General features: G+C 45.3%; 5 protein-coding genes across 7 annotated transcripts; 3 read left to right on the top strand and 2 right to left on the bottom strand.

Moving 5' to 3' along the window:
- Positions 1 to 3,211: 3,211 nt before the first annotated feature.
- Positions 3,212 to 6,605, bottom strand: H257_17550. 2 transcript variants are annotated; one of them, XM_009846371.1, is made up of 5 exons: positions 5,991 to 6,605; positions 5,817 to 5,916; positions 5,134 to 5,240; positions 4,376 to 4,643; positions 3,212 to 3,831 (listed from the first exon to the last, which is right to left on the bottom strand). In XM_009846371.1, exons 1-5 carry the CDS (start codon positions 6,596 to 6,598, stop codon positions 3,322 to 3,324), a joined length of 1,593 nt encoding a protein of 530 aa, XP_009844673.1. In that variant the 5' UTR covers positions 6,599 to 6,605; the 3' UTR covers positions 3,212 to 3,321. The 2 variants fall into 2 exon arrangements, with proteins under 2 accessions (XP_009844673.1, XP_009844674.1); XM_009846372.1 differs by lacking the exon at positions 3,212 to 3,831 and having other exon boundaries at positions 4,138 to 4,643.
- A 96-nt stretch (positions 6,606 to 6,701) lies between these two features.
- H257_17551 lies at positions 6,702 to 9,559 on the top strand. 2 transcript variants are annotated; one of them, XM_009846373.1, is made up of 5 exons: positions 6,702 to 6,782; positions 6,858 to 6,912; positions 6,958 to 7,036; positions 7,103 to 8,149; positions 8,844 to 9,559. In XM_009846373.1, exons 1-5 carry the CDS (start codon positions 6,721 to 6,723, stop codon positions 9,509 to 9,511), a joined length of 1,911 nt encoding a protein of 636 aa, XP_009844675.1. In that variant the 5' UTR covers positions 6,702 to 6,720; the 3' UTR covers positions 9,512 to 9,559. The 2 variants fall into 2 exon arrangements, with proteins under 2 accessions (XP_009844675.1, XP_009844676.1); XM_009846374.1 differs by lacking the exon at positions 6,858 to 6,912.
- Positions 9,560 to 10,105: 546 nt separating this feature from the next.
- On the top strand, positions 10,106 to 17,217 carry H257_17552 (hypothetical protein). Its single transcript, XM_009846375.1, has 18 exons — positions 10,106 to 11,116; positions 11,981 to 12,156; positions 12,270 to 12,393; positions 12,706 to 12,792; positions 12,879 to 12,926; positions 13,006 to 13,155; positions 13,403 to 13,456; positions 13,544 to 13,632; positions 13,720 to 13,762; positions 13,828 to 13,989; positions 14,324 to 14,599; positions 14,813 to 14,883; positions 15,097 to 15,278; positions 15,550 to 15,588; positions 15,656 to 15,946; positions 16,469 to 16,599; positions 16,753 to 16,791; positions 16,866 to 17,217. The coding sequence occupies exons 1-18, from the start codon at positions 10,124 to 10,126 to the stop codon at positions 17,130 to 17,132; spliced, it is 3,222 nt and encodes a 1,073-aa protein (XP_009844677.1). The 5' UTR covers positions 10,106 to 10,123; the 3' UTR covers positions 17,133 to 17,217.
- Positions 17,218 to 17,906: 689 nt separating this feature from the next.
- On the bottom strand, positions 17,907 to 20,923 carry H257_17553 (hypothetical protein). The gene is made up of 4 exons (XM_009846376.1): positions 20,268 to 20,923; positions 20,036 to 20,206; positions 19,732 to 19,953; positions 17,907 to 19,660 (listed from the first exon to the last, which is right to left on the bottom strand). Exons 1-4 carry the CDS (start codon positions 20,910 to 20,912, stop codon positions 18,050 to 18,052), a joined length of 2,649 nt encoding a protein of 882 aa, XP_009844678.1. The 5' UTR covers positions 20,913 to 20,923; the 3' UTR covers positions 17,907 to 18,049.
- Positions 20,924 to 22,591: 1,668 nt separating this feature from the next.
- H257_17554 (hypothetical protein) lies at positions 22,592 to 26,684 on the top strand. The gene is made up of 8 exons (XM_009846377.1): positions 22,592 to 23,093; positions 23,143 to 23,399; positions 23,957 to 24,138; positions 24,350 to 24,431; positions 24,893 to 25,019; positions 25,071 to 25,219; positions 26,219 to 26,451; positions 26,502 to 26,684. Exons 1-8 carry the CDS (start codon positions 22,615 to 22,617, stop codon positions 26,604 to 26,606), a joined length of 1,614 nt encoding a protein of 537 aa, XP_009844679.1. The 5' UTR covers positions 22,592 to 22,614; the 3' UTR covers positions 26,607 to 26,684.
- The last annotated feature ends 690 nt before the right edge of the window (positions 26,685 to 27,374 follow it).

Below are 27,374 nucleotides of genomic sequence, written 5' to 3' on the forward strand. Positions count from 1 at the left end.
TTGCATACAAGCGCCAAGTGTAGCGCCCAGGTCGCGAATAAAATTGCACTCAATTTAACTTGAGTTGAGTATACTGATCGAGAATCCAGGGCCAACTGGGCGGCCACGACAGGACACAAGGTGTAGGATATGCTATGTGTCATGCCCTCCCGGAATGTAAGCTTCGGACTCGCGAGATGGATGGGACGGGATGACAACAAGGTCACAAGATTCTTCGTGGCTGCTTCTTTGTTCCTAGTATACAAGGGAGTTGAGTTGTTTACTATTAATACATGTTCCAAGTTTAAAACACATCGACTTTTGCATGTGTTTTGTATGAGAAATGCCTTGAAAGGTATGGTTCCCGAAGGCGGCTTGAATGTCCTAAGTATGTAGTAGTTAGTGTACACCGTCATACCATCATGAATGACCAGAGGGGGGTAAGGACGGGGATCGGTCGCGGAGTGACTTGCGGTGTCATAACAGCAACATGTTCGACAAGAAACTACTAAGGTTTGTGTTTGTCCGCAGCATTGTTCTGGATGGGATCTGGACGCAATATTGACGAATATGTAGGTATTCCCTGAGAACAATAGTTTCACTATTGCTTACGCAATCATTTTCCTTCAAAAGAACCCGTAGCCCTGCAATAATATTTGAATCCCGGACCCGTTGTGTTGCTATTCCTGGGGTTAAGTTGCACCTCAGTGGTTCACTGTCGCTAACCACTGAAATGCACTAACCCCTCGCTCGAATGTGTCGTTTTGGTTTACACTGAATTTGACTATGTGATAAGAAGAACAAGTAAAATGATTACGGCAGCAACAGTGGAACAATTGCTCTAAGGGAATAATAACTGAACTATTATTCGATACATTAAAATACTAGTACAACAGTCAACTCGATAGGTTGGGTTAACGTTACCGGTACAAGTAACCAAGTAACACACAAAAACGTCAAAAATACTGCAACTAGTACTACTTCCTGGAGTACTACACGTATGTAGTAGTACTCCGTAGTTGTAGTTTTCTGTTTTACTTCCACCAGCCCTGGCCTGGTCTGGATGCCACGATTCTACGGTAGTACACCGTAATAAAAATGGGCCCTTCTCACGAAAATACTCCCATTTTGAAATTGTAAAATATTCAATTTCGGTTTATGGAATAAGAAACTGTCGACAAATCGATCCATTTTTTCTGAGATTTGTGTAGAATTACGATAATTCCATAGTACGAATCATCTTTGTAGGCGCGTGTCCATCTTGTCGGCAAGGTCGAGGTGATGGCGGTCTCGTCCGACATGTGCATGTCGGTGCACTCTGGAGCAGCGCGCAAAATTATATTTAGGGCGAGCCGATAATTCAAAACATATTTGGGTTTAACGCTTATGAACAATAAATAATTGTTGTCACTAATAGTATTCCCAATAGTATACAGTATGGTTAAATATTGGCAATATAATATGTACTTCGAAGTATCAAAATAGAGAACAATCAAAAATTAAATGCTTCAGGGAGCAAAAATGAAATATGCGAATATTATGTCCCTATACTTGGTATTAAATTTGCATGCTTGTTGGAGGGTACGTTGAGGTCTGTGTGTGTACAGGCATAGTATGCTTCGTCGTTGTTGTTGTGATATCTGCTGGCAGTGATGACTAGTGGCTATCACCACCACCAGCAATATGTGGTAGGTATTATATATGCTGATAGGAACATGCGGACGCTGGCACTTTACATGCTGAGGTGTCACCGCAAGGAGTATTGCCATCGTTCTACTATTGCTGATTATGTAGAACTAAGTTTGGGGTATCCAGACGATCACAAGCAGGGGTTCTCACAGTCAATAAAACGTGAACTCAAAATCAAAATTGTTTATTCGAACGAAGAATAGGTTAACGTTACTAGCGGTAGTACTATTAATAGTATTTTGCACCATCACCAAAATAGATTCGTTATGTTTTCCAAACATCAGAAAAAATAGACAACTTACAGTTAGTTAGCTTCAACAGCAAATATATAATCTATTCCAAATGAACAGGATAATTATCAATGGTTCAAACTAAAAATTTATTACAAAGAAAGCTTAGACTGACAATCAACAAGTTTTTTTACGAAACTACATCGCTCCACCCAAATGCCACTCTCGCATTGCATCAGGCCTCCAATTGTGGCTCACTTCGACCTCGAAATTGTGGTGCCCAAACTTTTAGCCAATCAGCGAGCGTCATGAGTGATGGTCATTTTTGAGTGATCGCCGTTTGTTTGGTTTGGCCAAATGCGCAAGAAGCGACTGAAAGCCTTGAATATAATGTAATACCAGCTTTGTAAAGCGGACGTACAACACGGTTCATTACGTGACTGTCCGGATGCAATAGCACGAACTTCAAGATCTTCGAGATATCTAAGTTATTTGAATAAGTTATCCTTTCTCAAATGCGTAATAAATAGGTTATTTATTTGTGCCACAGGGAAAAAAGAGTTATTTATTTCATCCTCAGAACATATAAGTAATTTATCGACCCACTGGTTGAGAATAGGTAAAATAATACTATTAATAGTACTGCGTACGATTGATAGTAGTACTGTAGTAGGTACTAGTATTTGGGAACCCCCAATTACAAGTACAATTTTATTGTGATATTTTCTAATATTTGGCTTGAGTGTTTGGAAAATGGTGCATTTATACTATTAATAGTAGTATTGTGCCTTCTCCTCATAATTTCCTCCGTCCGGACCTGCGAAATATGATATCTAAGTTGAAGGGTATCTTTGTGAATATGCATTCGTTTTAGCCAATCATACTTCAAAATTCATTCTTTTTATCCAACCAAACTGCTTTGGTCGATTCTTAACGATTTCAACAATTCCCCAAAATTCGCAAATTTTGGCAACAAGCTCAAAACGAATGATTCCCTCACAGCAGTTATAATATTATTCCCGGGGTTAAGCGCATCACAACAGTTAGGTATCCCTAAACACTGAGACGCCTTACAACCCCTAACCTAACCTTAGCTGAATGCGTTGCTCGTGGTAACGTTTTGATTAAAAATCTCACCGCTATACTTTTTCACAAATCCACAATTCACGCATCCTGATTGGCTGTTGAAAGGTACTAGTATCTCAGAATTCCTATAAAGGACGAAGTATGTAATTGAACGAAATATGGTGGTATACCGTACCTACGTTTACGTCCTGTGGGGGAATTTGTCAGCCCATAAAAAACCACTAAAACTCGATATCCCGACCAAGCTAAGGCAATAGATAATAAAACCCAGGAAACGAAGGCGCACTTGTTGGATCTATCTATTCTCTCGCCCTTCGACACACACAACCTCTAGTCCTCATCGTTTCTTGGTCGAACTAGGCTTTCGGCGCACCGACTTTGGATTGAGCGAGTTGACTGGTGGCATGCCAAACGCACCACTGGCGTTCGAATCAGCTGATGGCGCCACATTTCCGAGTCCGGCAAAACTGACAGACTTGGTCAGTGTGGGAGGAGGTTGGGCTCCGCCAAAGGCACTGGTCGTGGGGGCGGCCGCCGTCGAGACCGCAGGAAAGGAAAACGAGGTGCCGCCAGTCGCGGTGGTTCCAAAGGTGGACGGCGCGGGAGCTGCCGTCGCGGGAGCGGCTGCTGGTGTATTGAACGAAAATGACGAAGCCGGTGCAGTGGTTCCTGGTGTGGCGGCGGGGAACGTGACTTGCGCAGCACTCAGTCGAATGCGATCGACGATGCGGCGCTCTTCTTCAGCTTGAATGCGGTCGGCCGCCTCAAATGGATTGCGCACTTTCCCGCCGTCTGGTTGTTGTTTGTGTTGTAGGGTGGCGAGGTACTGGTCGCGCAAGACTTCGGCCTAATCGATAGGGGGGTAGAATTAAGTAGAATTAGGTACTTTTAACGTTCAAGCAAGGGCAAAGAGTACTACAAAGTACACTCTGTACTGTTTGTTTAAAAGAGCAATGACGACGAGTAGGTAGGTGTACAGTACACAAACTACCATTCGGTACTTTTCATTCAACCGGTCAAAGCGTAGTGTAGGTAGTACGTACATACACTCAATTCGGTACTTTTCAACATCGGTACGAATAGTACACAATTCGGTACTTTGAGTACATAATTCGGTACTTTCGGTACGAATAGTCCACAATTCGTTATTACTTTTCAAGAGGTTTGTCAATCGGTAGGAAGAGTACACACACTTCGGTATTTTTCAATCGGTACGAAAGTACACAATTCGATCCACAATTCGGTACTTTGAGTTAGGTACGTAGAGTCCACAATTAGGTACATTTCAATATCGGTACGAAGTAGAGGACTCCACAATTCGGTACTTTTTGAATCGGTACGAAGAAGAAGGGGAGTACATTCGGTACTTTTCGAGATAAAGGAAGAGGTACCTGTTCGTGGGTTGTGGCCACGTGTGCGGCAATGTTCATGAACGCATCGTTCTGCGACTGCAGGATTTGCTGGAGCAGTTGCGGCGTCGGGTGCTGCATGTGGGGATGGCGCGTCTGCTGGAGCCCTTGGAGCTGAGTATGCACGTCATTCATCTGACATTTGAGCGTTTGCATGCGCTGCTCAAAGTCCTGAACCAGAGTCCAGTAGTACGCAGACGGCATTTCGTCCGTGCGCTGGATGCCCGTGTCCGACGTCAAGTGAATGTGGCTAAAAGAAAAACTCATATATATATATATACATACAAACTCATATATATATATATACATACAAACCACAACACGTTTGTTTTTAAACCCATGAAAACTTGGAATTCAAACACACTAGTCGAACAAGGACATCATTCCACAGTTGTGAAACGTGACATATTATATATTTATATATATGGTGTTGCTGAGCAACGTTTAAAACTACGATAAAATCACATTTCCCCAGCGATATTAGTCTTATCCAAACGGTCAAACACGTTTTATGGGAGAGGTAAAACAATCGATCAACCAATCAAAACCCCCGAAACACATCAAGTGGCCAATCAAATTCTCTCTCTTCAACACTGTGTGACTTTAATTAGTGTGACACTGGACATTCGACGGATTTGAAGAATCAGCGCAAAACGCCAAATGTTGGCTCAAAGGTACACACACTAATATATGTATTCCGACGTACATTTGCACACACTAATATATGTATTCCGACGTACATTTGATCGGCAGCTTCGGCCTGGGACACGACATTTTTGACGTCGGATTTCAGCAACTGAATGTCTTTGGCTTGCCGGGTTTGGATGTTTCGCACTACGAGGGCCACCTAAACAAGCGAATTCGATTGACACTTTAGGAATCGACGAGCAGCCAATCAAAACCCACAACACTTGTCCAGTGGCCAATCAAAATCGCACTTCAAAGTAGGGAGTAACTTTTATTAGCAGAGAATCGATATACGACCAATCAAAACACAAAACATGATCAACTAGCCAATCAAATGATCCACACTTCGACTAAGTCAACATCGAATTAGTGTGTGATTGAAATTAGTGTGACACTGGACGATCTTTACAAAAGTCAGGACAAAGAAAATCGATCGATAGATTTGGCAAAGAATCAGCACAAAAGTCCAAATATTGGGTAAAACGAACAATACATGTTAACTGGGGCGACATGGAGAATGAATGTATCGACACAACGAAATGCAGAATCGGCAGAAGGATTTAGCCAATCAAACCATCGTCAACATCTAAATAGTGTGTGACTTCAATTAGTGTGATACCAATCGCCACAGGACACGTTTTTACACACAAAATTCAATACGAAAGATCGATCGATAGATAGCTATTTGGCGATTCACCACACAAAGTGAAATATTGGGCAAAATGGACAATATTACTTGTTCGAGTTGTTTCGTAGCGTCTTGCAGGTCGGCAAGCGGTTGCGCCGACACAGACCGGATGGATGCTTCTTCGCGGGATTGTTCCTTCAAAAAGTGGCTACATGGGGGTGAGAATACTCGTATATATATATATATATATTTACGAGTTTTATATATATATTGACGACGTACTCGAAGTCTTTGATTTGGGTTTGCACGTCCGGTGGCAACGCATCAAAACGCATGTCTAGCGATACCACGGGCTGCGGCGGTTGAGCAGGGGTGGCGGCGGCGACCCCAAAACCAGAGGGAGCGCCAAAGCTGCCAAACCCTCCAGAGGTCGCTGGCTTCCCGAACAAACTCGTTTGAGTATTGCTGGAAGTGCCAAAGCCACCAAATCCAGTGGATGGCGCTGCTGCTGTCGTGTTGGTTCCTCCTCCGAAACTAAACGCGTTGGAAGCGGGGGCGGCGAATCCAGTGGCCGGTTGGGTTGATCCAAACCCAAACGAAGAGGTAGGAGCCGCGGCAGGGGTGGTCGTTGCACCCCCAAAGCTAAAGCTTGGGGTAGACGTGGCGGCTGGAGTTGCGCTGCTGCCACCTAAGTTCCATGCCGGGGTGCTTCCGGTCGAGGTTGCAGGCGCACCAAATCCCGAGGTGGTGGCGGCAGGGGCGGCGTTGCTTGCAGTCCCAAAGCCAAACCCCGATGGTGTGGCAGCGGCAGGTGCGGCCGAGCCAAAGTTAAACGCAGGGGCCGTGGTGGACGCCGCGCCAGTGGTGCTCCCTCCAAACGAAAACGCCATTTTCAACTGGATTGGCCAAGGAATGCGGACTACCCATGTAAGTACGACGCACGTTACGGAAACTCTGGTTTTATCCGGATTCGACAATCCAGTTTTTCAGAAAAAAAAGATCCACGAGGCACATGCCGGTCCAAACGTCACCTGCCGCGGCGACGGCGGCGCTTCACAGCATGATCTCGTTCAGGTACCTAGATGGCAGCTTGCCTATATGTGGATAAATCGTATGATGGATGACAGTGCATGATATACCCACCTGCAGATTGCTTTTGTCGAACGATACGGTGTATCGGTTCCAGTGCCTCCCGTCGCAGAAGGTTCATCGATATGACGACACATCATTCTCATCAAGATATCTTTAGCTCAAGGTCATGTTCGAGCATATTTCAGAATTTGAAGGCTTGGAGAAGCTCCATTTACGGCATGTCCGATCCGGTGCATGTAAGTTGCCCAAGCCTCGTTCAGGGGTTGGAAAAAGTCATCGCGTCATTTGGTGTGTGTGTGTAGCACTCGATGGAAGCGAAGTGGTGGGGTCCGTCCTTTTGCACGACGATATCGTGACGGCACACGTGGATATCCCCACGCAGATCCCCACGACCGTGTGTTTGGAGTTCCACGAGACCGCCGCGTCATCGCCGTCGTTGGATATGTTCCCTGACGCAGCGCATCTCCACGACCTAGACCACCATCATCCTCCGTCCCCTATGCTTCTATCGTCGCCCTCCTCGCATGCGCATGCTGCGTCCCTTCCCGACGACTACGACGAAGATGTTGGGTACAACAACGACAGGGACATTGACCGGTGGCGACGAGCGCACGTGACGCGAGTCGAGTCGTCATGTGGCGGCCCGTCCATGCTCAACATCAGCCCCATGGAAATGGAGCATAACACGCGCATCTCTCAACACGATTTGGTGCTTCATGCAGCGCTCCAGCTCACCGAGAACGCGCTGGTGATGCAGCAGAGTCTGCGCACGTTATACTTGCGTCTCCGCAGCCAGCAGACACCAGACACGGCCGCGGCGGTGCTCAAGTTGATCCGCAGCACGGACCGGCGGCCGGTGTTCCTCCATCGAGGCATCGACGTGGTCATGCAGGGGTACGTCGACTGCGGCAAGTGGGGCGCGCTGTGGCGCACAAAGCAGCGGTGCTGGGCCGTGCTATGGGACTCGAAGCTGTCGTTCTTTGGGTCGCCGGAATACGCGAGAAAGTACATGTTTGCGTTGTCCAACGCTCGACGGCGTCATCTGTCGGCCCAGGGCCACGAGGACGAGGACGTGATGGGGAAGCGCATCCAAAAGGACTACGCGCCGCACACGGAGCTCCACGTGAGTGGGTGGAGCGTCCGTCCTGGCGCGCCGCAATGCGACAGAAACACGTTCGCGCTCTTCGACGACGGCGGCACGCTGCGCCAAGTCCTGGACGTGGCGACGGCGGCGGATACGGAAGCATGGGTGCGCGCAATCGGATCGCAGGCGCAACAACATCTGGTGCGGTTGAAGGCAAAGCTGGCGGCGGCGTCAGAGTCAGAGTTCTTGGACATGCTGCGACTGGGTATGTACTGAAGTTACTGTAGTAGTCTTCTGAGTGTACTCTGATCTTGTCGCAAATCCATATCGAACGATTGTTTGATTTGGATTTTGTATGGAGAATGTGGTAATCACACTAATTAGAGTGTGACTCTAATTCGATGTTGAATGGTGATTTTGATTGGCCACTTGATTTGTGTTCTGGGTTTTGATTGGTCAATCGATTGTGTCTGTCGCGATTCATTCGAGTAGTATATACCCAAAATTTAGACTTTTGTGCTGATTCGCCAAATCTAGTCTTTTGTACGTAACATTCGACCAGTGTCACACTAGTTTAATTCACAAAACTAATGCGATGTTGAATTGAAGAGTGGATTTGATTGGCTACTAGATTCGTGTTCTGGGTTTTCATTGGTCCATTGATTCTCTGGTGATTCTGCTCATTCGATTGATTTAGCACCCCTCACCAATTTTGACAATTCCTGACGCAAGTCTTCGAATCGACAGTCCTTTTACTCAACATTTGGACTTTTTGTGCGGATTCGCCAATTCCATCGGTAACTTTACTGAATTTTGTGGGGAAATAGTTGTCCTGTGGTGATTGTAATCATACTAATTTAATGCACACACTAATTACATGTTGATGTTACTTTGCTCGAATCTGATTGGCTCAATCCATCTGCGGATTCTTCTGTACATTTATGATCTACATACACTAGGGGAGTCGTCGTCGCGAGACGTCGAGGGTACGTCGCACCTGTCGGTCCCGTTGAAGTTGCGCGTTCCGCTCAAGTGGTTGCACGTGCACCTCGAGTCTGAGGACGCCTCGAGTCGGTCGCGGCGAGTAAAGTGCAGCAACTTCTCGCAAGCGGTCAAGGACATTCAGCGGGACGTCCTGCGCATCAACGGCCACCTGCACGCGAGTTCGTGCTTTGAAGACATGCTGTCGGAGCTTGCGATTGAATTGCTGCAGCACACGTCACGGCATATGAAGACGAGCGAGATGGACGCGATGGCGTTTGCAAGGCAGCTGCTGATCTTGAGTTCGCGAACCCACGGCGGCGGCGACGTGTGGGACGCCGTGCATTGTTTGCTGCAGTCGCCGCACTTTTGCATTTGCCCGGAAATGAGCGACGCGGCGCCCGTGGATGTGGGAATCCAACTGATTGATGGCAAAACTGTCGTGGAAATTGAAATGATCATGGTGTTCAAGCTCATCCCGGCCGGCGGGTCGGATACCGCCATCGGACGCATCGTGGGCACGTCCAAGCAGCGGTTGATCTGCGACATGACATCCAACTTGGACGTGGATGGCGAGATTCGCATTGCCGTCGAGCGCGTCGGTGGCGGTGGCGAAGGGGGCGCCGTGGGTGTCGATGGAAATTGAGTAAATATTGTTTTCAATTCTTTTTCTCTCAATATGGTTCTATATCTGTGTCTGATTGGTGTAAAAGAATGCGTCTCCACTTTGATTGGCTAAGTTTAGTGTAAATACTACGAATCACCAGAGATATTGCCCATACTGAATCGAATCAGGGCTTTGGATTGGCAGAAATACTTTTTTTAATTCTCAGTCTCATAACGTGACTCGTACATTTGATCGTACGCGCTCACAGTACGCTTAGGTATTACTCTCTTAATACCTTCTGTAGGAACCTGACATCGATAGAAGCATCCTAACATATACTTCGAAGTACAGCTTACTTTCAACGCATTCATCGATCGATCGCCGCCTGTCTGGCTATTTATCATAATATCACAAAACAGTCTCTGTGACGCGGCGATTTGCTGAAATATCAGATTTTGGGGTATATATACCTTTATGAAATGATATATGTTAGTATGTATTGCTAGAGGGAATTGCCGGATTCTATCCGGACTTCATACATAAATCAAGTGTACACATACCGGTTGGAACAGAGCAGTAGAAATATCCGGATAATGCTACATTTTTCGACCTGGAAATGTAGTGCGTTTCAAAATCAAGTTCCCGACAAGGATGCAACGCACTCCCCGTGCGGTGTCGTCGTCGGCCAATACGCCTGGAAGACCACTTCGCAGAGCCGATTCCATGAGTCCAACCCATCGCAATTCAATCCCGCATGCATCGGTATCTCCGATGGGGTCCCAGACCGCGCGATGGGACAGCGACCAACGACGGACGCAGGAGGCCGGCATGAGTTTACTCGGGCTAGCATTTGATGGAAGTACCTCCCATCATGCAAGCCCGTCTGCGCACAGTCCATCATCATCATATGGAAGCTCGCCTATGCAGCAGCATCAAGGGTACGCACATGCCGTGATGCAATTCGACGAGCTGTCCCTGGGCGGCGTCGATCCCGATATATTCATGGAAGGGGTGATGGAGCATTCCAAGTACCTCGGCATGGATCCCGAGCGAGACCAAGACCTTTTGTGGATTGCGCGGAAGTCGTTGGTCGCCGACATACCTCCGGGATGGCACCAGGTCATGACACAGGAAGGCGTGCCATACTACTACAACGACGAATCAGGTGACAGTCGGTGGGAGCATCCATCGGATCAAGACTACAAGGCCATGTATCGAGAAGCCACGCGAATGAAAGCGGCGGGGGAACCCATCGACGCCGTTCGTCTCACGCGGCTATTCACGCAGCACCACCAGTACCACCAACCCAACACCAGCCATCTTGCCATCACCAGTCATCCCCACGGTGCTGCCAATCATGGGCAGTACAGTTCTGATGCGTGGGCGGAATCTCCGCAACTCCATCCAGCATCGCCACCCAGCCATCATCAAGCGGTAGCATCTGGGTTCGATGGAGACTGGAGTGAGTATGCAGAAGAAGTGCGTGAAGCCACGGGGGAGGGCATCGCGTACAGTCCTCGCGATGACGATGAAAGCGATGACGATGGCGGCGGTGACGACACTGTGGTGACCAAGCATGGCCATACTTCAGCAGCTGCGGACTCGCAGGGACCAACAGACGCGACTGGCCACGTTGGCGCGGCGGTACGTTACTGCGTGTAGTGTTTGGTCTCATATTGTCCTTTGACCCCATATTTGGACTTGTGAGTCATTTTATACCAAATAGCATTCAATCCATTTGATCCGAGCTTGTACAAACTATGCCATACAAAGATTAGTATATATATGGTTTTGCCCAATAACAAACATTACGGAGGGACTGGGCCGAGTCAAACAACGTTTGGATTGGCAGAAATTCACCAGAACGTGATTTGATTGGCTTAGACGGTTCTTTAATCCATTCTCTTAACACATTCGATTAGTCTGCTGATGGCTGCTCCAGTTTCGAATCGATTTGAAAACAATATCAATGTTTGATGAAATATTTTTTTATTTGATTTTTGAATTTATCTGGGCATACGATGGTCCTACTTTGTACGTTTCGCCGATTCCCTTTTCGTTTCATATGTAGCAGCGATATCGTCAATATCAATACGCCTCCATTTGCAGAAGCTACGCCATGTACTACTTAGTATATGTATATCCATGGAACGTGTTATATATATATGTATATATATATATGTGTGTGTACAGACACTATGTACAGTACATATATATATAAATACTAGGTTTGGGCGTTGGGATATAATTTTAACCTTGTCCAAACTGATACGATACCATGTGTCGTATATATATATATCACGTTGGGCGAAAGCTGCGTTTGGATTGGTGGATATTTCGACAGAACGTGATTGTATTGGCTTAGGCGGTTGGTGGAAATTCGTCAGAACGTGATTTTATTGGCTTAGACGGTTCATAAATCCATCCTCCCATGATATTCGATTTTGATGAAGACTCGAGTTTGGAATGGACACTCTAATATATATATATAAATGGATGATTTTGTAGATGGTTCCACTGCGCCTAGATGACCATCGGGCGCTGGTCGAGTCTTTGTATGCCGAGCTCAACGAGTGCAAAAAGAAGCTCGAGCTGCAGCGGGAACATCAGGACGTTGTGGACGCCTTACAGCGGACAGTGCACGACATTGCAGGGCAGCTGGAGGCGCAACTTCGTGAAACCTTGTACGAAAGCCCAGCAACTATTAGAAAAAAATAGTTTCCGTTTCTATATATATATATACATATATATATATATATATATTTCATGGATACAGGGGATGATCCAGAGTGTGTAGAACGGCCCACGAGGCGACCAAAGCCGCCCAAAACGAACTCGCGACGGCGACTCGAGATAAACACACGAATGCAGAGAAAGTTGCCGAATTGGAGGAAACACTCAAGCAAGTTCGCCAGCAACTGGTATTTATATATTAATATATAAAGAATGTGTGTGTGGATCGTGGATTGTTAGGAATGGGCATGAAGATATATATATATATATATGAAGAGTGAGTGCATATGACAGCGCGATCATTGAAACCTGTTGTTTTGATTCATGGCTGATGGAATGGCCAACGCCAAATATTTTAGTGTGGTAGGATGAATATATATATATCACTAAAAACAATGTGTTCAATATATATATACACATTTATCACTAAAAACAATGTGTTCAACATATATATATATATACATATATAAATATGTATCACTATTAACAATGTGTTAAAGGTGATGGCAAACGGAGAAGTCGAATGCAGCAAGGCCAAAGAGGCCCAGGACAACTTGACGTTGCGCCAAGAAGTGAAAACGTTGACGGTACGACATACCACCATATATTTTGAAATAAATCTTTTAATCGGAATATATAAATACATAAATATATATATAAATGTATCGAGTAGATGCGACTGCAGGACGCCGAGAAGAGTACGGCCGCGGACGACGTGCAGGTAATACTAGTGAAAATATTGCTGTGGAACGGATAATATCGATTTTGAATGGATATTATATATATATTATTCCGTGTAGAAACAATTGACCAAAGAGAAGAAGCTCCGGTTTCAGTGGGAGCAAAAATTCAAAGTGCTGGAAGAACAGCACCAAGCGTTGATGACTCAAGTGGACGCAGCCAGTCGCCAGTACGAAATAGACCGACAGGCGGCCAAGGGGAATATCGAGGTTCGATATATATATATATCTATATATATATTGCTTGATGTGTGTTGACGGATGCTGAATATTTATAAATATTTAAATATATATATATATATAGCACGACGATCAAATGTGTGGAGAACTACTATCAAAAACAGTTCGACATATATCTATAGGACGTATATCGACCTTTATTTGTCGAGTGCTATTCAAGTCCAATTTAAATGCACACAAAAATCTCTCTAATGTTATCCACCATGTGAATCATCAGGCATTGAGTATGCAGCACGCCGACCAACTCAACCAACTCCAAAGCGAGCACGACGTACGTGTCGTTATGATGTATATAATATATATATATATAATATATATATGTTGTATTTAATGTATTGGTGTATGTGTGGTGCCATAGAAACTCAAAATCGCCTGGGTCGAGAGCGAGAACGCGCTGCGCGCCCAAGTGCGCGTACTTGAAGCCGACAAGCTGGCGCGAACAGCCTCGTACGAATGTGTTGTCACCACGTCACAGCTGAATCTGTGGCACCACGTCACAGATCCTGATTTATTCATTGGCTCTGTGTTTTCTAGATTAACTGACATCACCATGCAATTGGAAGCAGCCTCGCACGAGGTTTGTACATACACTCCGACATTTCCAGCAGGGGTATTGTACCTACACTCTGACTTGATTCGTAGGCGGCGCAGTGTCGCAGTCGGGTCAACCAGCTAGAAACCGCCGACGCCGCCCATCTCGAGCGCATCTCTGTGTTAGAACGCAACCTCGTCACAGCCCAACAAGATGCGCAAGCCAAGTTGGAGCAGGCCACACAAGCAGCTGTTGCCGCTGCCACGGCTAACGTACGTACATACAAAAATGCATAGATATATGCATATATATCAATATATATATATATATATATTGTTGTTGAAACCAAAAGTCCATCGATCGATTGTTTGTCCTGAGATGTGTCTATGTTATCAGTGTCTCATTTCACACTAATTGAAGGCATCGTCCACAACGAAAATTCAATGCGACATATAGTGTGCGGACGTGAGACTTTGAGTAGCCATATATAATGACTTCGTGCTGACTCCATATATTGTCGACAATATATAATATATATATATCAATGCGAACAATATGACCAGATCTACATAATCCAACGATACATACATAATACATGTCGTGTAGATGCAAGGATTGGTGTGTGCGGCCGTGGCAGAGAAAGACCAGCTGGCGCAATTGTATGCGGCGGAAACCAAGGCGCGGCGGCACCTGCACAACAAAGTTATGGAATTGGGCGGCAACATCCGCGTGTTCTGCCGGGTCCGCCCGACGTCCGACGTGGAGCGCGCCAGTGCCGAGTCGGCGGAGGTCGTGACGTTCCGACGGGAGGACCCGCAAGTGCTGGAGCTGACTCTGGCAGAAGGCCCCAAGCACACATTTGAGTTTGACTATGTGTTTCAAGTACGTAGAGTATATTATATATTGATTCCCACGATCAAAATGAGATAGTGTTTATATATATATATTATTTACAAAATAGGCGATCGATCAAACATGGCCTTGAATGATATTTTTATTTATATATATACATATATACGATCGCCTTGTATGTTGTATGTATATATATATATATATATATATTGATAACGTGGATGATGTATGTATATGTTGTAGCCCACAAGCGCCCAACTCGACGTGTTTGAACAAACCAAAGCGTTGGTCGTGAGCGCCTTGGACGGATTCAAGTACGCAAACTCATTTGCTAGCAATATATATATATATAATCGTAAACTTGATTTGCATGTATATTATTGGCTGGGGATATGGCTACTTCCGTGTATTGAAGTGGTTTTAGAATTCTTTTCTTGAAATCGTACCATCGACTTTGATTGGTCGAGGTCAACCATTGTCTTGGTTTGGCATGTGTGACGTGGTTTGAATATGATGGACATTTGTAGCGTGTGCATTTTTGCCTATGGCCAGACTGGATCTGGCAAGACGCACACGATGGAAGGGCCGTCGGACGACCGCGGCGTCAACTTCCGCGCGATGGCGGAACTCTTCCGCGTGCGGGATGAGCGCATGTTGTGTGGCAACTTTGACTGCGACATGAAGCTGAGCATCCTCGAAGTGTACAACGGTACGAGTACATATATCTATATATATATTATTACCTACATATATACTGTCCCAACCATCTTTATATATATATATATATATATATATAGTATACCTAACCCCATCGCTTCCACGATCGAGTCTGGATCGTGTGTTGTTACTGTTCCATTAAATATATATATATGTATATGTATATATATATATTTATATGGAGCGTGTGTTGTTACTGTTCCTTTACATATATATATATATGTACAGTGTAGAATTATACTAACTTGGCGGTGATATCGTAGAAACGATCGTAGACTTGTTGGACGACACACAACCACCCAGTACGACAACCTTGGAATATAAAATAGTTGGTATTCTATGGATTGAAGGGTATTATAATATTATTAGATGGAAGCACCTGTTCTGGGGACCGCAAGGCACTGGAAGTTCGCATGAGCAAGCAAGGTGCGTTCGTGGACAACTTGATGGAGGTGGAAGTGCACTCGACGGCCGACGTGGCCGACCTCATGGCACTTGGGCACTCGCACCGCAGCGTCGGCGCGCACGACGTCAACGAGCACAGCAGTCGGTCGCATCTGGTGCTGTCCATCACCATCACCACGTCGCAGAAATCAGATCCTTCCAAGAAAACCACGTCCAAGCTGCACTTGATCGACCTTGCCGGCTCGGAGCGCATCAGTACGCTGTATATATATATATATATATATAGTTGGTTCTTATGGAATATCGTTGATGCAAGTTTTGTGGTTGTTATGTGACCTAGGATTGGTATATATATATATATATATATATATATAGTTGGTACTTTAGGAATATTGTTGATGCAAGTTTTGTGGTTTTTATGTGATGTAGGATTGGTATATATATATATATATATTGTTGGTTATATGTGTGAATATAATTCATGCAATACGTATTCTTGTTGTTATCGTGGTGGTGATGTGATGTATGGTTGGTTGATGTGGTGTGTGTGAATGCATAGAATTGTTGATAGTTACAACGAACGTACCATAAGGAGCAGTTGTTGTTGTGATGTATATATATATAATATATATATATATAAAGTTGTGGTTTATGTGGCTATGAGCTGCGTTTGTTTGGTAATAGAACAGATGTTGGTTTCGTGGTTGTGGAAATAATCTATTTAATTTTTTGTGTGTATATAGTTAGTACTATAGTATGGATTTCACATATTATTAGGTAAAACGGCTGCAAGTGGCCAACGTCTCAAGGAAGCGCAGCACATCAACCGGTCCTTGTCTGCGCTGGGGGACGTCATCTCGTCCCTGGGTGGCCATAGCAAGCACGTTCCTTACCGAAATTCCAAGCTCGTACGTCGTCGCAGAATAGAATTCTGTATATATATATATATATATATTATATGTTGTCTTTCCATATCTTCCTATGTGGCGAGTCATACGCTTGGGTAGTAGTTGTCCAAGTAACGGGTGGTTGATATTGTGTGTAATATTTTTGTTTCGTAGACGTTTTTGCTACAAGAGTCGCTCAGTGGCAATTCCAAGGTACGCCAATCTGTATATATATATATATATATATATATATTCCGGTGGATCTCAAGTCATGTGTGTATATCCAGGTGTTGATGTTTGTCAACGTGAGTCCGGTGCAGTGGAACGCGAGTGAGTCGTTGTGCTCACTCAACTTTGCCCAACGTTGTCGCAATGTTGCGCTCGGCCAGCTCAAATCGCCGCCGCCGTCGACTTCGACGACGCTGCCACCCTCGGCCAGCGTCCCGAAGCCAGCGACCAAAGCCCCCAAGCAAAGCGGCGCGCTGTCCGCCACCGAAAAAGCCCGCGTGAGCTGTTCGACTGGGCCCAAGAGCCCCAGAAAAGACATGACTTAGCACCTTCTATAGAATATGAATTGCTTTAGATTGGCAAACCTTATCGACGTAACAGGTTGTATAAGGTTATGGAGGTATTGTTTTCAAATCGATTCGAAATTGGAGAATGGATTAAAGAACCGCCTAAGCCAATCAAATAACGTCCTAGTGAATTTCTACCAATCCAAACGTTTGATTCGCCCCAGTGTATATCCGCATTGGGCAAAACCATATATATATATACGAATCTTGGATAGTATAGTTTGTACAAGCTTCAATTGGAACACGTAGATTCGAGTGCTATTTGGTATAAAATGACTCACAAGTCCAAATTTGGGTGGTGAAATGCACAATATTGAAACTACTTTAGTATTTCAAAAGTACACGTAGGCACTCCGGAGTACTACAGTATTAATAGTATGTTGTATATGTTGTATTAATGTGCTGTGATTTCACAAGTCCCGATAAAATGGAATTTTGGTATTAGTATTGTCTATAACCCAAAATTTGGACGTTTGTGCTGATTCGCCAAACCCATCGATCGATTGTTTGTACTGAATTTTGAATGTTACCAAGTGTCCTGTGGTGATTGGTATCACACTAATTGAAGTCACACACACTAATTTGACGTTGATGATAGCAATCTGATTGGTTCAATTCTTCTGTCGATTCTTGTGTCCATTTGGTTGGGTCGATTCATTCTCCTCCATATCGCTCCAGTTTAGAATAAACACATAAACAAGACCAAGTTTGGATGGAAATGACGAAACTTTTATACAAGTATTGACAGTAAACTGCGAAATCTCCCAAATATTACTACCGTAGTACTTGACTATGAGTACTTTCGTTGTACTCAAGAATGACCAACACGAGTATAGCACGGATGTACTACTACTATATATATATATAACGTTCCATACATGTCTGCAAATTTCAAATCACGCGTGCAGTGCCGCGAGCGCAAGAGGTTGGTTGGTCGTCACCGCGTCCAAGTAATCATGTCGTCCACCGCCATGGACACTTTTGATGGCTCCATGTGATGGGTCGTAGGGTGACGATGACGACGACGGCGGCATGGAGGTGATGCTGATGGAATTGCTGGAACACTGCACTTGATGGGATGTTTTTGGTGGTGATGATGGTAGATACGCGGAAGGAGGTCCACGTCCGTGCATGATATTTGTGCGATACTGTCCACGAGTTGGAGTAGTAGTACTAGTACTAGTAGTCCTGTCGATGGGGTGATTGTGAGCTGGCGGCGGGGCTACGCACGACGACAAAGGTGGCGTTGGTCGAGATGACGAAGAAGGCAAAGTCGACTCCCCCGAGTCTGCGACGAGGCCACTCGGTCGATTCCACTGCGATACAGTGCGAGGAAACAGTTCAGGGGCGCCCTTGTCTGGCCCAGATGACTTGAAAACGAGGGGTCGGTAGCTCTCGTGCTTGTCAAGCAGGCTCGAGTTTTGGAATCGATACACCATAGCCGCCTTGCCTTGCAGTCGGGCGTACGTTATCGCACACACCTTGTCGCTGTTAAAGCAGCGCCACCGTCGGCCATTGAACGCCTTGTAAAACGGAACGATCGCATCCGTCGTCATAAAGTTGACAAAGGCATAGCCCATGTTGCACTTGTTCTTGAAGTCAATAGGGAGGTAGAAAAAGTCATACGCGCCATGGTGGCCGAGGCCGTTGATCTCGGCGAGAAGCATCGCCTGCGTGTACTTGTTGGGGATGTGGCGAATCATGAGCGTGGTGCGGGTGTCCTCGCCGACGCGATCGATGCCGAGGCTATATTCGTTCGGGGGGGGGGGGGCGACGACGACGACCGACGGAGTTAACGTTTGGCGAGGTAGAGGGGGTGGCATGTCATTGTAGTAGTAGTAGTAGTAGTAACACGGGGGTTGATATGGAGGCGATGGCGATGGCGGCAAAGGCGGCGCCCCCCTATCGTCCCACGTTTCGGGAACTGGAGGGTAATGGCCATACGTTGTCCACATCTCGTCCGTGGATGTGATACTGGGTGTGTGCATAAAGGATGGATTCCCGGTGGCTATAGCGGCCGCCGCGGCTGCTTGAAATGTTGTGGCTAGAGGATGTACAACGACAGGAGCAACTTCTGCAGAGGACACGGCAAAGTTGCCGCGAAACGAGCCACGTATGGCGTTGTGCATGTTGGCGAGCACGGGCTCGACGTCCCGCGAGTCGCACAGCTCGACAAGGAACGCCTTGTCGTCGTTGGCTTGGTTTTGCCGAGATATGGATGCCACGTCGGCATACTCGGAACAAAATGCATGTATATCACGTACTAGGGTAGCCCTTGGTTGGTTATTGGCTGTGGAGATGTCGACTGTGATAACGATCGATCCGGACCATGATGTGGTGAGGACGGGTACGGCAAAGTCGACTGCAATCAACTGGTTGAGCAACGTGCTAGTGCCAGAGCCACTTTGCACGGCTTTGGCAGCGTCGCGAAGGTCAAAGTACGTGTACAAGACCACCCCATGCGACAATGCAAACGTGGTGTCGTAGTGTGCACACTGTCCAAATGTCTACATCCCATGTGAGATACGGTTCAAAGTACCTATATATATAGAGAGAGAGAGAGTATGATGATGGGTACATGCAGGATGTGGTCGAGTGTGGCCACTTGATGTCGAGTCAATTGCCGCCCCGAGCTGCGCACGACCACATGGCGGGTCGGCGTGGACGATCCCAGCGCTTCAAACAAATCTTCGAGTTGATTTCGCGATAAGACTGAAGTGTCCTCTAGGTTATTGTTGTTGTTCGTGACGTGGCGCCATGACAGCTTTTCCACGGCCGACTGGCTTGTTTCCGGCAGAGTCTACAAGATAGACAAGATGCGTCCGATCGTCGTTTCACAGAGGATTCATGGTGGTGGTGGTGGTGGTCGTTGTAGTACCGACCGATTGCTGCTGCTGCTGCTGCTGCTGCTGCTCTAATGCAAGCGACATGAACGCTGCCGTGAACGAGGGTCGGCCTCCATCATCATCACCACCTTCTCCTAGGCATGACTTGGTGTCGCCGTCACTGGACGACGACGATGTCGATACGGTATCGTGTGCAGGATTCGTCCACTGTACAGAGTGATTGATTGCTTTGGGTTGGGGAATCACATGTCTCATGTACAGTACTTACCGAATGATGCGGCGAGAGGAAGCTAGGGGACTCGCCGCCGCCACTGCCACCGTAACCCACACCACTGTCGGCCGACGACGGTCGATTGTCAAGCAGCCGACTGCTCCAGCCACCTCGACACCACATGGTCCCCAACGAAGTGTCGTTGTTGGACAAGGCTTGCAACGGGGACGATTTGGCAGGTGACACCAGCGGGAGGTAGTGGAAGCAGTCGCGGCTGTGGTGCTGCAGCGCGCCGCTGCGATGAATGTCCTTGGAGCAGGGGCTGCAATACGCCAGTTCACACGCTGAGCAGTGTAGCACGGCATGGCCCTGGGTGCACTCTTCGCACGTGATGAAGGCGCCACGTTGGATCGACTGCAACGCGGGGGCGATCGTTGTGACCGTGTGGCGCTGGAACGAGCCTTTGCTGTGGCGTTGGTCACTGCACACTAGGCAGTACAGCAGGTCGCACTCGACACACGAGTGGGTAGCCCTCTCCACGCACTTGCAGCACATCGCCGATGTATCTGCGAATGAACTCGACAACAGCGGAGCATTCATGACTGTCGTTGTCCAGAATTGGTCTTCTCCGTGCGGTAGTCTTCTTTCGGCCAGCCCAGGGAATTGGAAACTAATGCTAAGATGTTCTGAAGATTTTATCATTCGAATTCGGCCATATCAAGAGTGTCCCTTCACGAAAAGCGCGATCTATTGGCGGCGATCTTTTCTCACTGTCTAGCAGTCAGATGTTTGTGTATATATAGGTTGACAAGGTATCGGATTGTAAAGGTTATGTTTCGTTCATGAAGTATCTATGGTCAATTATAAGGTATGCATTCTGTACAAGCATTGATTATGGAAGAATGTATAGACTAGTCTTAACTGATTTCAATAAATATTCTTGCTTTTTAAGCTTCGAAATCAACCATGTCTCATGTGTTGCCTTTCAATGCTCTCAAGTTACAGTAACCTTCATGTCTTTTCATGCGGACTAACGTTAGGTGTTACTTGTAGTACTCCATACTCCGGAGTAGTACTACGTAGTACTAATAGTACTACCGGTAGTAGTACAAGAAGGTAGTAACGTTAGTACTCCGTACTAAGGACTTTTAGCAAGTGCGAAAGTACAGTGTATTAATAGTATCATGTTTGAGAGCGATTACACTGTGACGTTAATATACTAACGTTTATTGATACTAGTATGGTGCACGTCATCTACTCCGTATAAACTACCAACTTTTCACAAAAATGTCTGACTTCTATTTCATATTCATTACTCAAAATTTCAGCAAATTGAGACGTAGAATCGACAGATCTCAATGTAATGAAGAAATTCTACGTCTGATTCAAATTTGGTTATGAATTGGTCCAGAAATAGATATTTAACCTAGCGGTATTTTACATGGGCGCTTGGATATTTGGCCATAGGGGTGGCCGCTCAAGTGTATCTTGATTTTTGTATGTGACTCTTATCCGTATATAATATCCGGAGGCAGTTGGGACCTTTAACCTCCCACTGCAGTGATAAAACGCATGAAATCGGTATTTAACGTATTTTGGTTTTGGGTTTAACTACATTAATTGTACGTTAAATAATAAAACCTCCACTCCTCGATTTGGCCAGTTGGAAGTTTTTAGATGACGTGCACCATACACTGATGTAAAAGTACAGTACAGTACTACAGTACTACAGTACAGTAAGTACTATTAATAGGTATTAATATTAATAGTATATTACTACTACGTACTACATAGTACTACTAACGTTATTCGTTACCCTAGTACTTGATATCATTTATTGTGTGTTCTACTACAAATTTCCATGGGCGGTTCTTAAATCGCCCCGATCCGAATGTCCGCGAAATGACCCCAATGACAAAAAGTGGGATTTCTCTCACAAAACAATCGATAATAATCACCCCTATTATGACGCAGTTTCCTGAGCTGAGTCAATGGACGACGATCCAATCTTGCAGCATTAACACCTGAGCGCGTAGGCTTCGTATGCGAGTCTCTTCGCATCCCCAACACACATGCACACATATGTACAGTACAGTACACACAAACATCTCAAGTACACCAACTGGACGCCCGCACTACCGCAATGTGCGACTACACTTCGTCGTACTGCCCAGGCAGTTGTGGAAAACTGAGTTGGATGTCTATTTTCTGTCCAAATCTTCGAAATTCTAACCAATGAAATCATCGCGGCTATTTGTTGGCGATTTTCACAATGGCTCACAATTGGCAAGTTTAACCGAAAAGCACAATATTAATCAGTTAGGAAATCGCACACTATTTGGAGGTGTCGTTGTGCATCACACTATTTATCTAGTTTTGAACGATTCTACACTCACACCTGATCATGATGCAGAGCGGACACCGCGGCCTGACGCGGTCCCAGCTCAAGACGGTGGCACTCCGCCACGCGACGCTGGGAGGTGGTTTCTCTAACGGTCACTCAAGTGTGGTCTCCATGAACCCCTCGGCGGATATCGCGCTGCCGGACTTGTTCTTCCGGCTCATGTGTCACGACTGTGAGCTGTACAAGAGCGAAGTCGCCACCAAGACGTTGAATCCTGTGTGGGCGACTGTGGACCTGCACTCGGACGATCCATCGCAGCAGCACGCGTCAAGGTACTTGGCGGAGGACGACATGGGCTTTGACGTGGTCGTGTATCGCTTGATCAACGCCGCTTCGTCGAGCCACAGTTCTTTCTTCCATCCGCTCGTTGGCGCGAACGACCACATCACGGTCGATGAAGGCATCGACGAAGAGGATGAAGAGGACGAATACGAAGACACGTACGACTTGGACCTCGTCCACCCGCAGCATCCCGTGTCGTACGTGTCCTTACCTCGTTCTCGTTCCGATCGAGTTGTTGCCGTGTAGGGAGGAGGACATGCGAGACAATGACGACGACAGCGGCGCGGACGACGACGAAGAGTCGTTCTTTGAGGAAGAAGTGTTCCGGTTCCACATCGACCTGGACGAACTGGAGCCGCTGCAGTGCGACTTTCGCGAGCTGTTTTACTTGCCTCTGAATACCCTCGTGCTCGAGTTTGCATCGACGTACTACGTGAGACGGGACGTGATGAGCATGCTGGTTCAGAATGACGTGATCAAGGCCCGTCGCGTGCCAAGAGGGGGTATGTCACATGACATATGTCCCTTGCCATGCTATTCTTGGACGTATATGATACGTTTGGTTGGTTTGTTCGTGTGGAAATATCCATCAGAAATATATATATATATATCCCATACATTCAATTGGATCATATATATATATATATATATGATCCAATTGAATGGATGGGGGAGGATAAATACCCATCAATACATATGATATATAAGGGTGCGTTTGGTAACATTTCAAAAATAATATTCCATTTTCTCGCAAAATGCGATAAATTAAAAATATGCCATTTTCAAAATGGAGGTAAAAGGTCGTCTATTTTGAAATAGTATGGCGTTTTGGACCTCTTCAACGAGTAAATCCTCCCACGTGGAAGTATTTATTGGATTTAAAACTGTTTAAGCAAAAAAACAAGTTTCAATTGTGATCTCAGATTTGTTGAATTTTGGCCCCAATATGGCGTTTTGGGCCAGAATATTGCAATATTTCCGGTTACTAGAAAGACCCTAAATATATATTACCCATTTGAATATATATATATAGATATATATATATGATCCATTTGGATAGATTTTCCCGCTTTGCTATCGACGCAACCTCTGCAGTCCGAGTTCCACATGGCCACTGCCGCCGATCTCGTGGACTCGACCATCAACCTGCATCGTCAGATCCGACTCGCGCGGGCGGATGTCGCTGCAAAGCGGCAATTGGTCGAAGAGCAACTGGCCCTGGAGGCGGCTGCCGATGCCAAGGTGCTTGTCAATGTATATATATATATAAAGACAATATATATATATATATTGTCTTTACACGACCCATCTATCTTTTGCTTATATATCTATATACCACGCTGCTAACTTTTGCATCAATATATATATATATATGCAAAAGATAGATGGGTCGTGTAAAGACAATGTATTGGTTTCACTATGCTCGTGGATTCCTACTGCAGTGTGGTCGTAGGAGAATGCCCGACTCGAAGTACAAGCTCGGATATTCGCATTACGAAAGCAAGCGTTACAAAAGCAACAAACGTTGGACCAAGGTATATATATATACATGACAAGATTCTATTTATATTGTTTATATATATATAGTAGAGTTTTTTCTTAATCTTGGGGTGATACATGCTTGTATTGGACTATACTGCAAAGGGTGACGTTTTTGATTCGTTTTTTGTGTTTGCATGACGGATGTACAATATACTATCCCGTCATATATATATATATTAGTGGAGGATATGCAAGTTAGAATGTGTATATCTCTATTATTATTCTGAAGTCATCAAGATATAAATACTACGTAGCATATATATAGATACATAGATATATAGTGTAGTATATTGCCAACCACTCGGAAGTGTTTTTGCGTATGCTTCATGGAAGCGAATGTGCGTTCACAACGGTCTATGATGTCTCCATAACGATACATATTGATGCATATTGATATTATCTCTAAAATATTCACCCAAAGTAAAAGAAGCTAAAAGCTGTAATGTTGTGGTAGTAAAATCGGTGCTCAAGGTAGAAAAGCACATGCTGTCTGCCGACCAGCGGTTGCCGCGGACGTTGGCGCAGCTGTCCCATCTGGACGCCAAGCAAGCCGAGATGAACACTGGCATTCTCTACCGACGGTACATCATACGTATTGGAGCCATGTTCAGTCTCCAGATGGCCCTTGTTAGCATGGACGTCCTGCGGGTCGCGCACAGCATCCGCGCGTTGCAGGCGACGTTGGTCGTACAATTGTATGACATTTACCCCATTGCGTACCTCGGGGCGGGCGAGTATTCCATCGGGGGCATCAAATTTAGCAATGCCGATGCTACCAACGGTATTATGTGTGTGTCGAACACAGTATTGCCGTATATCTCTCTCGTGGTTGGGGTATTCTTTCAAACCCGATTGTCTAATTTATTCGATTCTCTGCTGAAACGAGTCCCACTATTGACACTACGAATGGATTCATTCTGGTGTACCACTCCGTCCCAAATCACTGACACGTTTGGACATTCTATTAGTTGTGAAATTAGAAAGCAACCAATTTTATTGAACATATTACTTTATCCAGTACAGTTGAGCCAATCACAAGGAAGGCGACATGGGTACATGTAGGCATCTTCCTGGGAATTAAATTATAAGTCACCTCTTGTTTTCGATATATTTGAGACAATCTCCATACATTCTTCAAGTCCGGTGAACATTTGAAAATTTTGGGTTGAGCGGCTGATTTTATTTGAAGAATACACACGCAGTTTTTGGAAGAATGGCAATATAATTATATGACCTTATAGCTAAGATCGTACTCTTTTGGTTGGTACAAATTTCACACAAATCCAATGATTGGTCATAAAACCACAATGTGGCAAACATCAAACGGGTCAGTGATTTGGGACGGAGTGGTATATGATAGGGTGTGATATGCTCTACCCTTTTACTCGAGTATTGGAATTTGTGGGAATATATGTGTGATTGTGTTGGGTTTAACCAATACATCCAAAGTATACGAGTAAATATTGTTCAAACCCAAGAATCCTATCAATGTTATATATATATATATAATATTGCCGTCGATAGACTATCCTCAATGTGACATTTATATTATAATATTGCCGTCGATATTATATCATATTACAACTACTATATATGATACTATTGCCGTCGATAGAAAAAACAACAGTAGTGTTACATCTATTGCATACGTACATACATATGCTACACCCATTGCCGTCGAGCGTGATTGATCGTCTAGTTTATTCGTTTAATATAGCTAGGCAAGCGTATCCAACTGGAGTAAAAACGATGACCTTTAACAATCTTTTGTTTTGCGTAGGAAAAGACGAAGAGTTGTTGTCTACAGCGCTGGGGTACATTGCGCACTTTGTATTTTTGGTGGCCAAGTACTTGAATGTGAACCTCCGATATGCGATCGTCCATTTATCATCGCGGTCGTATATGCGGGACGATGTGAATGATCCTCACGGAGAGTACCCTCTGTATAAACGAGGCGTGGACAAGGACCGGTTCGACAAGGCGTTTTTGTTTCTGCGCAAAGATGTCGAGCAGGTACTACTAGTAGTAGTACTAGTAGTAGTTCTCATGACAGGGATGACTAGATGCTGCTGGCGCGCGGACTCGAGTTGGGGCAAAATACGCAGCTGCTCATGCGGCTAACGACGCTCGTCGAGTCGGAACTCGAGTGGGTCAAGCACAACGCTTAGTATATAGTCGACGAGTACCGATAGTTGAACCAGAATATACTAATCGAGGTACTAACCGAAGCAACGTATATTCTTGGATGACGCGGTTCACAAAAAGGCACATATATCAGCAGTTTAACTGTAGAAACCTCGCTATCGAAGGTCTTGGTTAACAGTTAACTGTGAATACAGTACCAGTACAGTAGTACTGTAGTACTATTAATACGTAATACTACTGTACAGTATACGTATGGAGTTTTAATACTATTAATAGTACTGTTACAGTATTAATACTACGTAGTAGTAGCTAAAGCGATAAGCTAGTATTTTGGCCAATGAAATGGATCTATTCTAAATCGCAAGACTTGATTTGTCAGAAAAATCATTTTGCGAAGTATATTGGCCAATACAAGTTCAACACTATGTCGTTCGTAATTCTATTGTGCTTTGCACTTGTTTTGGCGTCGGTTTTACGTGGCTAAAAGAGTGGTACTTCTGCTGTAACTGTGTTACAAAGTTGAATAAATACCTGGTGCTTTAGCTAATTCGCTGGTGTTTTATAAATGCCAAATAACTCTGAGCAATAATAATCACATGTGATGCTGAAGTGACCAAAACACCTTGGCTGTTATTTCATCGCGTAGTACACGCTACCTGCATGTCCTATGCGATGGAACAAGAAGATGGCGTGGTTTTCTACGATGTGGCACCATACGTACATCGCTGTACGGTAGAACACAGGCGCATGTCCTCGCTGTGTGTCATTTGTATTATCAAAAGTTGTTCATG

The sequence above is a fragment of the Aphanomyces astaci genome, assembly GCF_000520075.1.
Source record: "Aphanomyces astaci strain APO3 unplaced genomic scaffold supercont1.110, whole genome shotgun sequence".
Classification (NCBI taxonomy): domain Eukaryota; phylum Oomycota; class Saprolegniomycetes; order Saprolegniales; family Verrucalvaceae; genus Aphanomyces; species Aphanomyces astaci.

Bases quoted from the DNA above. Each gene is read 5' to 3' on its own strand.
- H257_17550 (XM_009846371.1), bottom strand. From the start codon at position 6,598: ATGGCGTTTTCGTTTGGAGGGAGCACCACTGGCGCGGCGTCCACCACG. The intron at 4,644-5,133 runs GTACGTCGGAAT...TTTTTCTTTTAG, and splicing joins GCCGAAGCTGCCGATCAAAT to CCACATTCACTTGACGTCGG. The intron at 3,832-4,375 runs GTACCTCTTCCT...CCTATCGATTAG, and splicing joins TGGCCACAACCCACGAACAG to GCCGAAGTCTTGCGCGACCA.
- H257_17551 (XM_009846373.1), top strand. From the start codon at position 6,721: ATGCCGGTCCAAACGTCACCTGCCGCGGCGACGGCGGCGCTTCACAGC. The intron at 6,783-6,857 runs GTACCTAGATGG...ACCCACCTGCAG, and splicing joins CACAGCATGATCTCGTTCAG to ATTGCTTTTGTCGAACGATA. The intron at 6,913-6,957 runs GTTCATCGATAT...AGATATCTTTAG, and splicing joins AGTGCCTCCCGTCGCAGAAG to CTCAAGGTCATGTTCGAGCA.
- H257_17552 (XM_009846375.1), top strand. From the start codon at position 10,124: ATGCAACGCACTCCCCGTGCGGTGTCGTCGTCGGCCAATACGCCTGGA. The intron at 14,600-14,812 runs GTACGTAGAGTA...TATATGTTGTAG, and splicing joins AGTTTGACTATGTGTTTCAA to CCCACAAGCGCCCAACTCGA. The intron at 16,600-16,752 runs GTACGTCGTCGC...TTTGTTTCGTAG, and splicing joins CTTACCGAAATTCCAAGCTC to ACGTTTTTGCTACAAGAGTC.
- H257_17553 (XM_009846376.1), bottom strand. From the start codon at position 20,912: ATGATAAAATCTTCAGAACATCTTAGCATTAGTTTCCAATTCCCTGGG. The intron at 20,207-20,267 runs GTAAGTACTGTA...CACTCTGTACAG, and splicing joins TCCTCTCGCCGCATCATTCG to TGGACGAATCCTGCACACGA. The intron at 19,661-19,731 runs GTACCCATCATC...CATGGGATGTAG, and splicing joins CACTCGACCACATCCTGCAT to ACATTTGGACAGTGTGCACA.
- H257_17554 (XM_009846377.1), top strand. From the start codon at position 22,615: ATGATGCAGAGCGGACACCGCGGCCTGACGCGGTCCCAGCTCAAGACG. The intron at 23,094-23,142 runs GTACGTGTCCTT...GTTGCCGTGTAG, and splicing joins CACCCGCAGCATCCCGTGTC to GGAGGAGGACATGCGAGACA. The intron at 25,020-25,070 runs GTACATCATACG...GGCCCTTGTTAG, and splicing joins ACTGGCATTCTCTACCGACG to CATGGACGTCCTGCGGGTCG.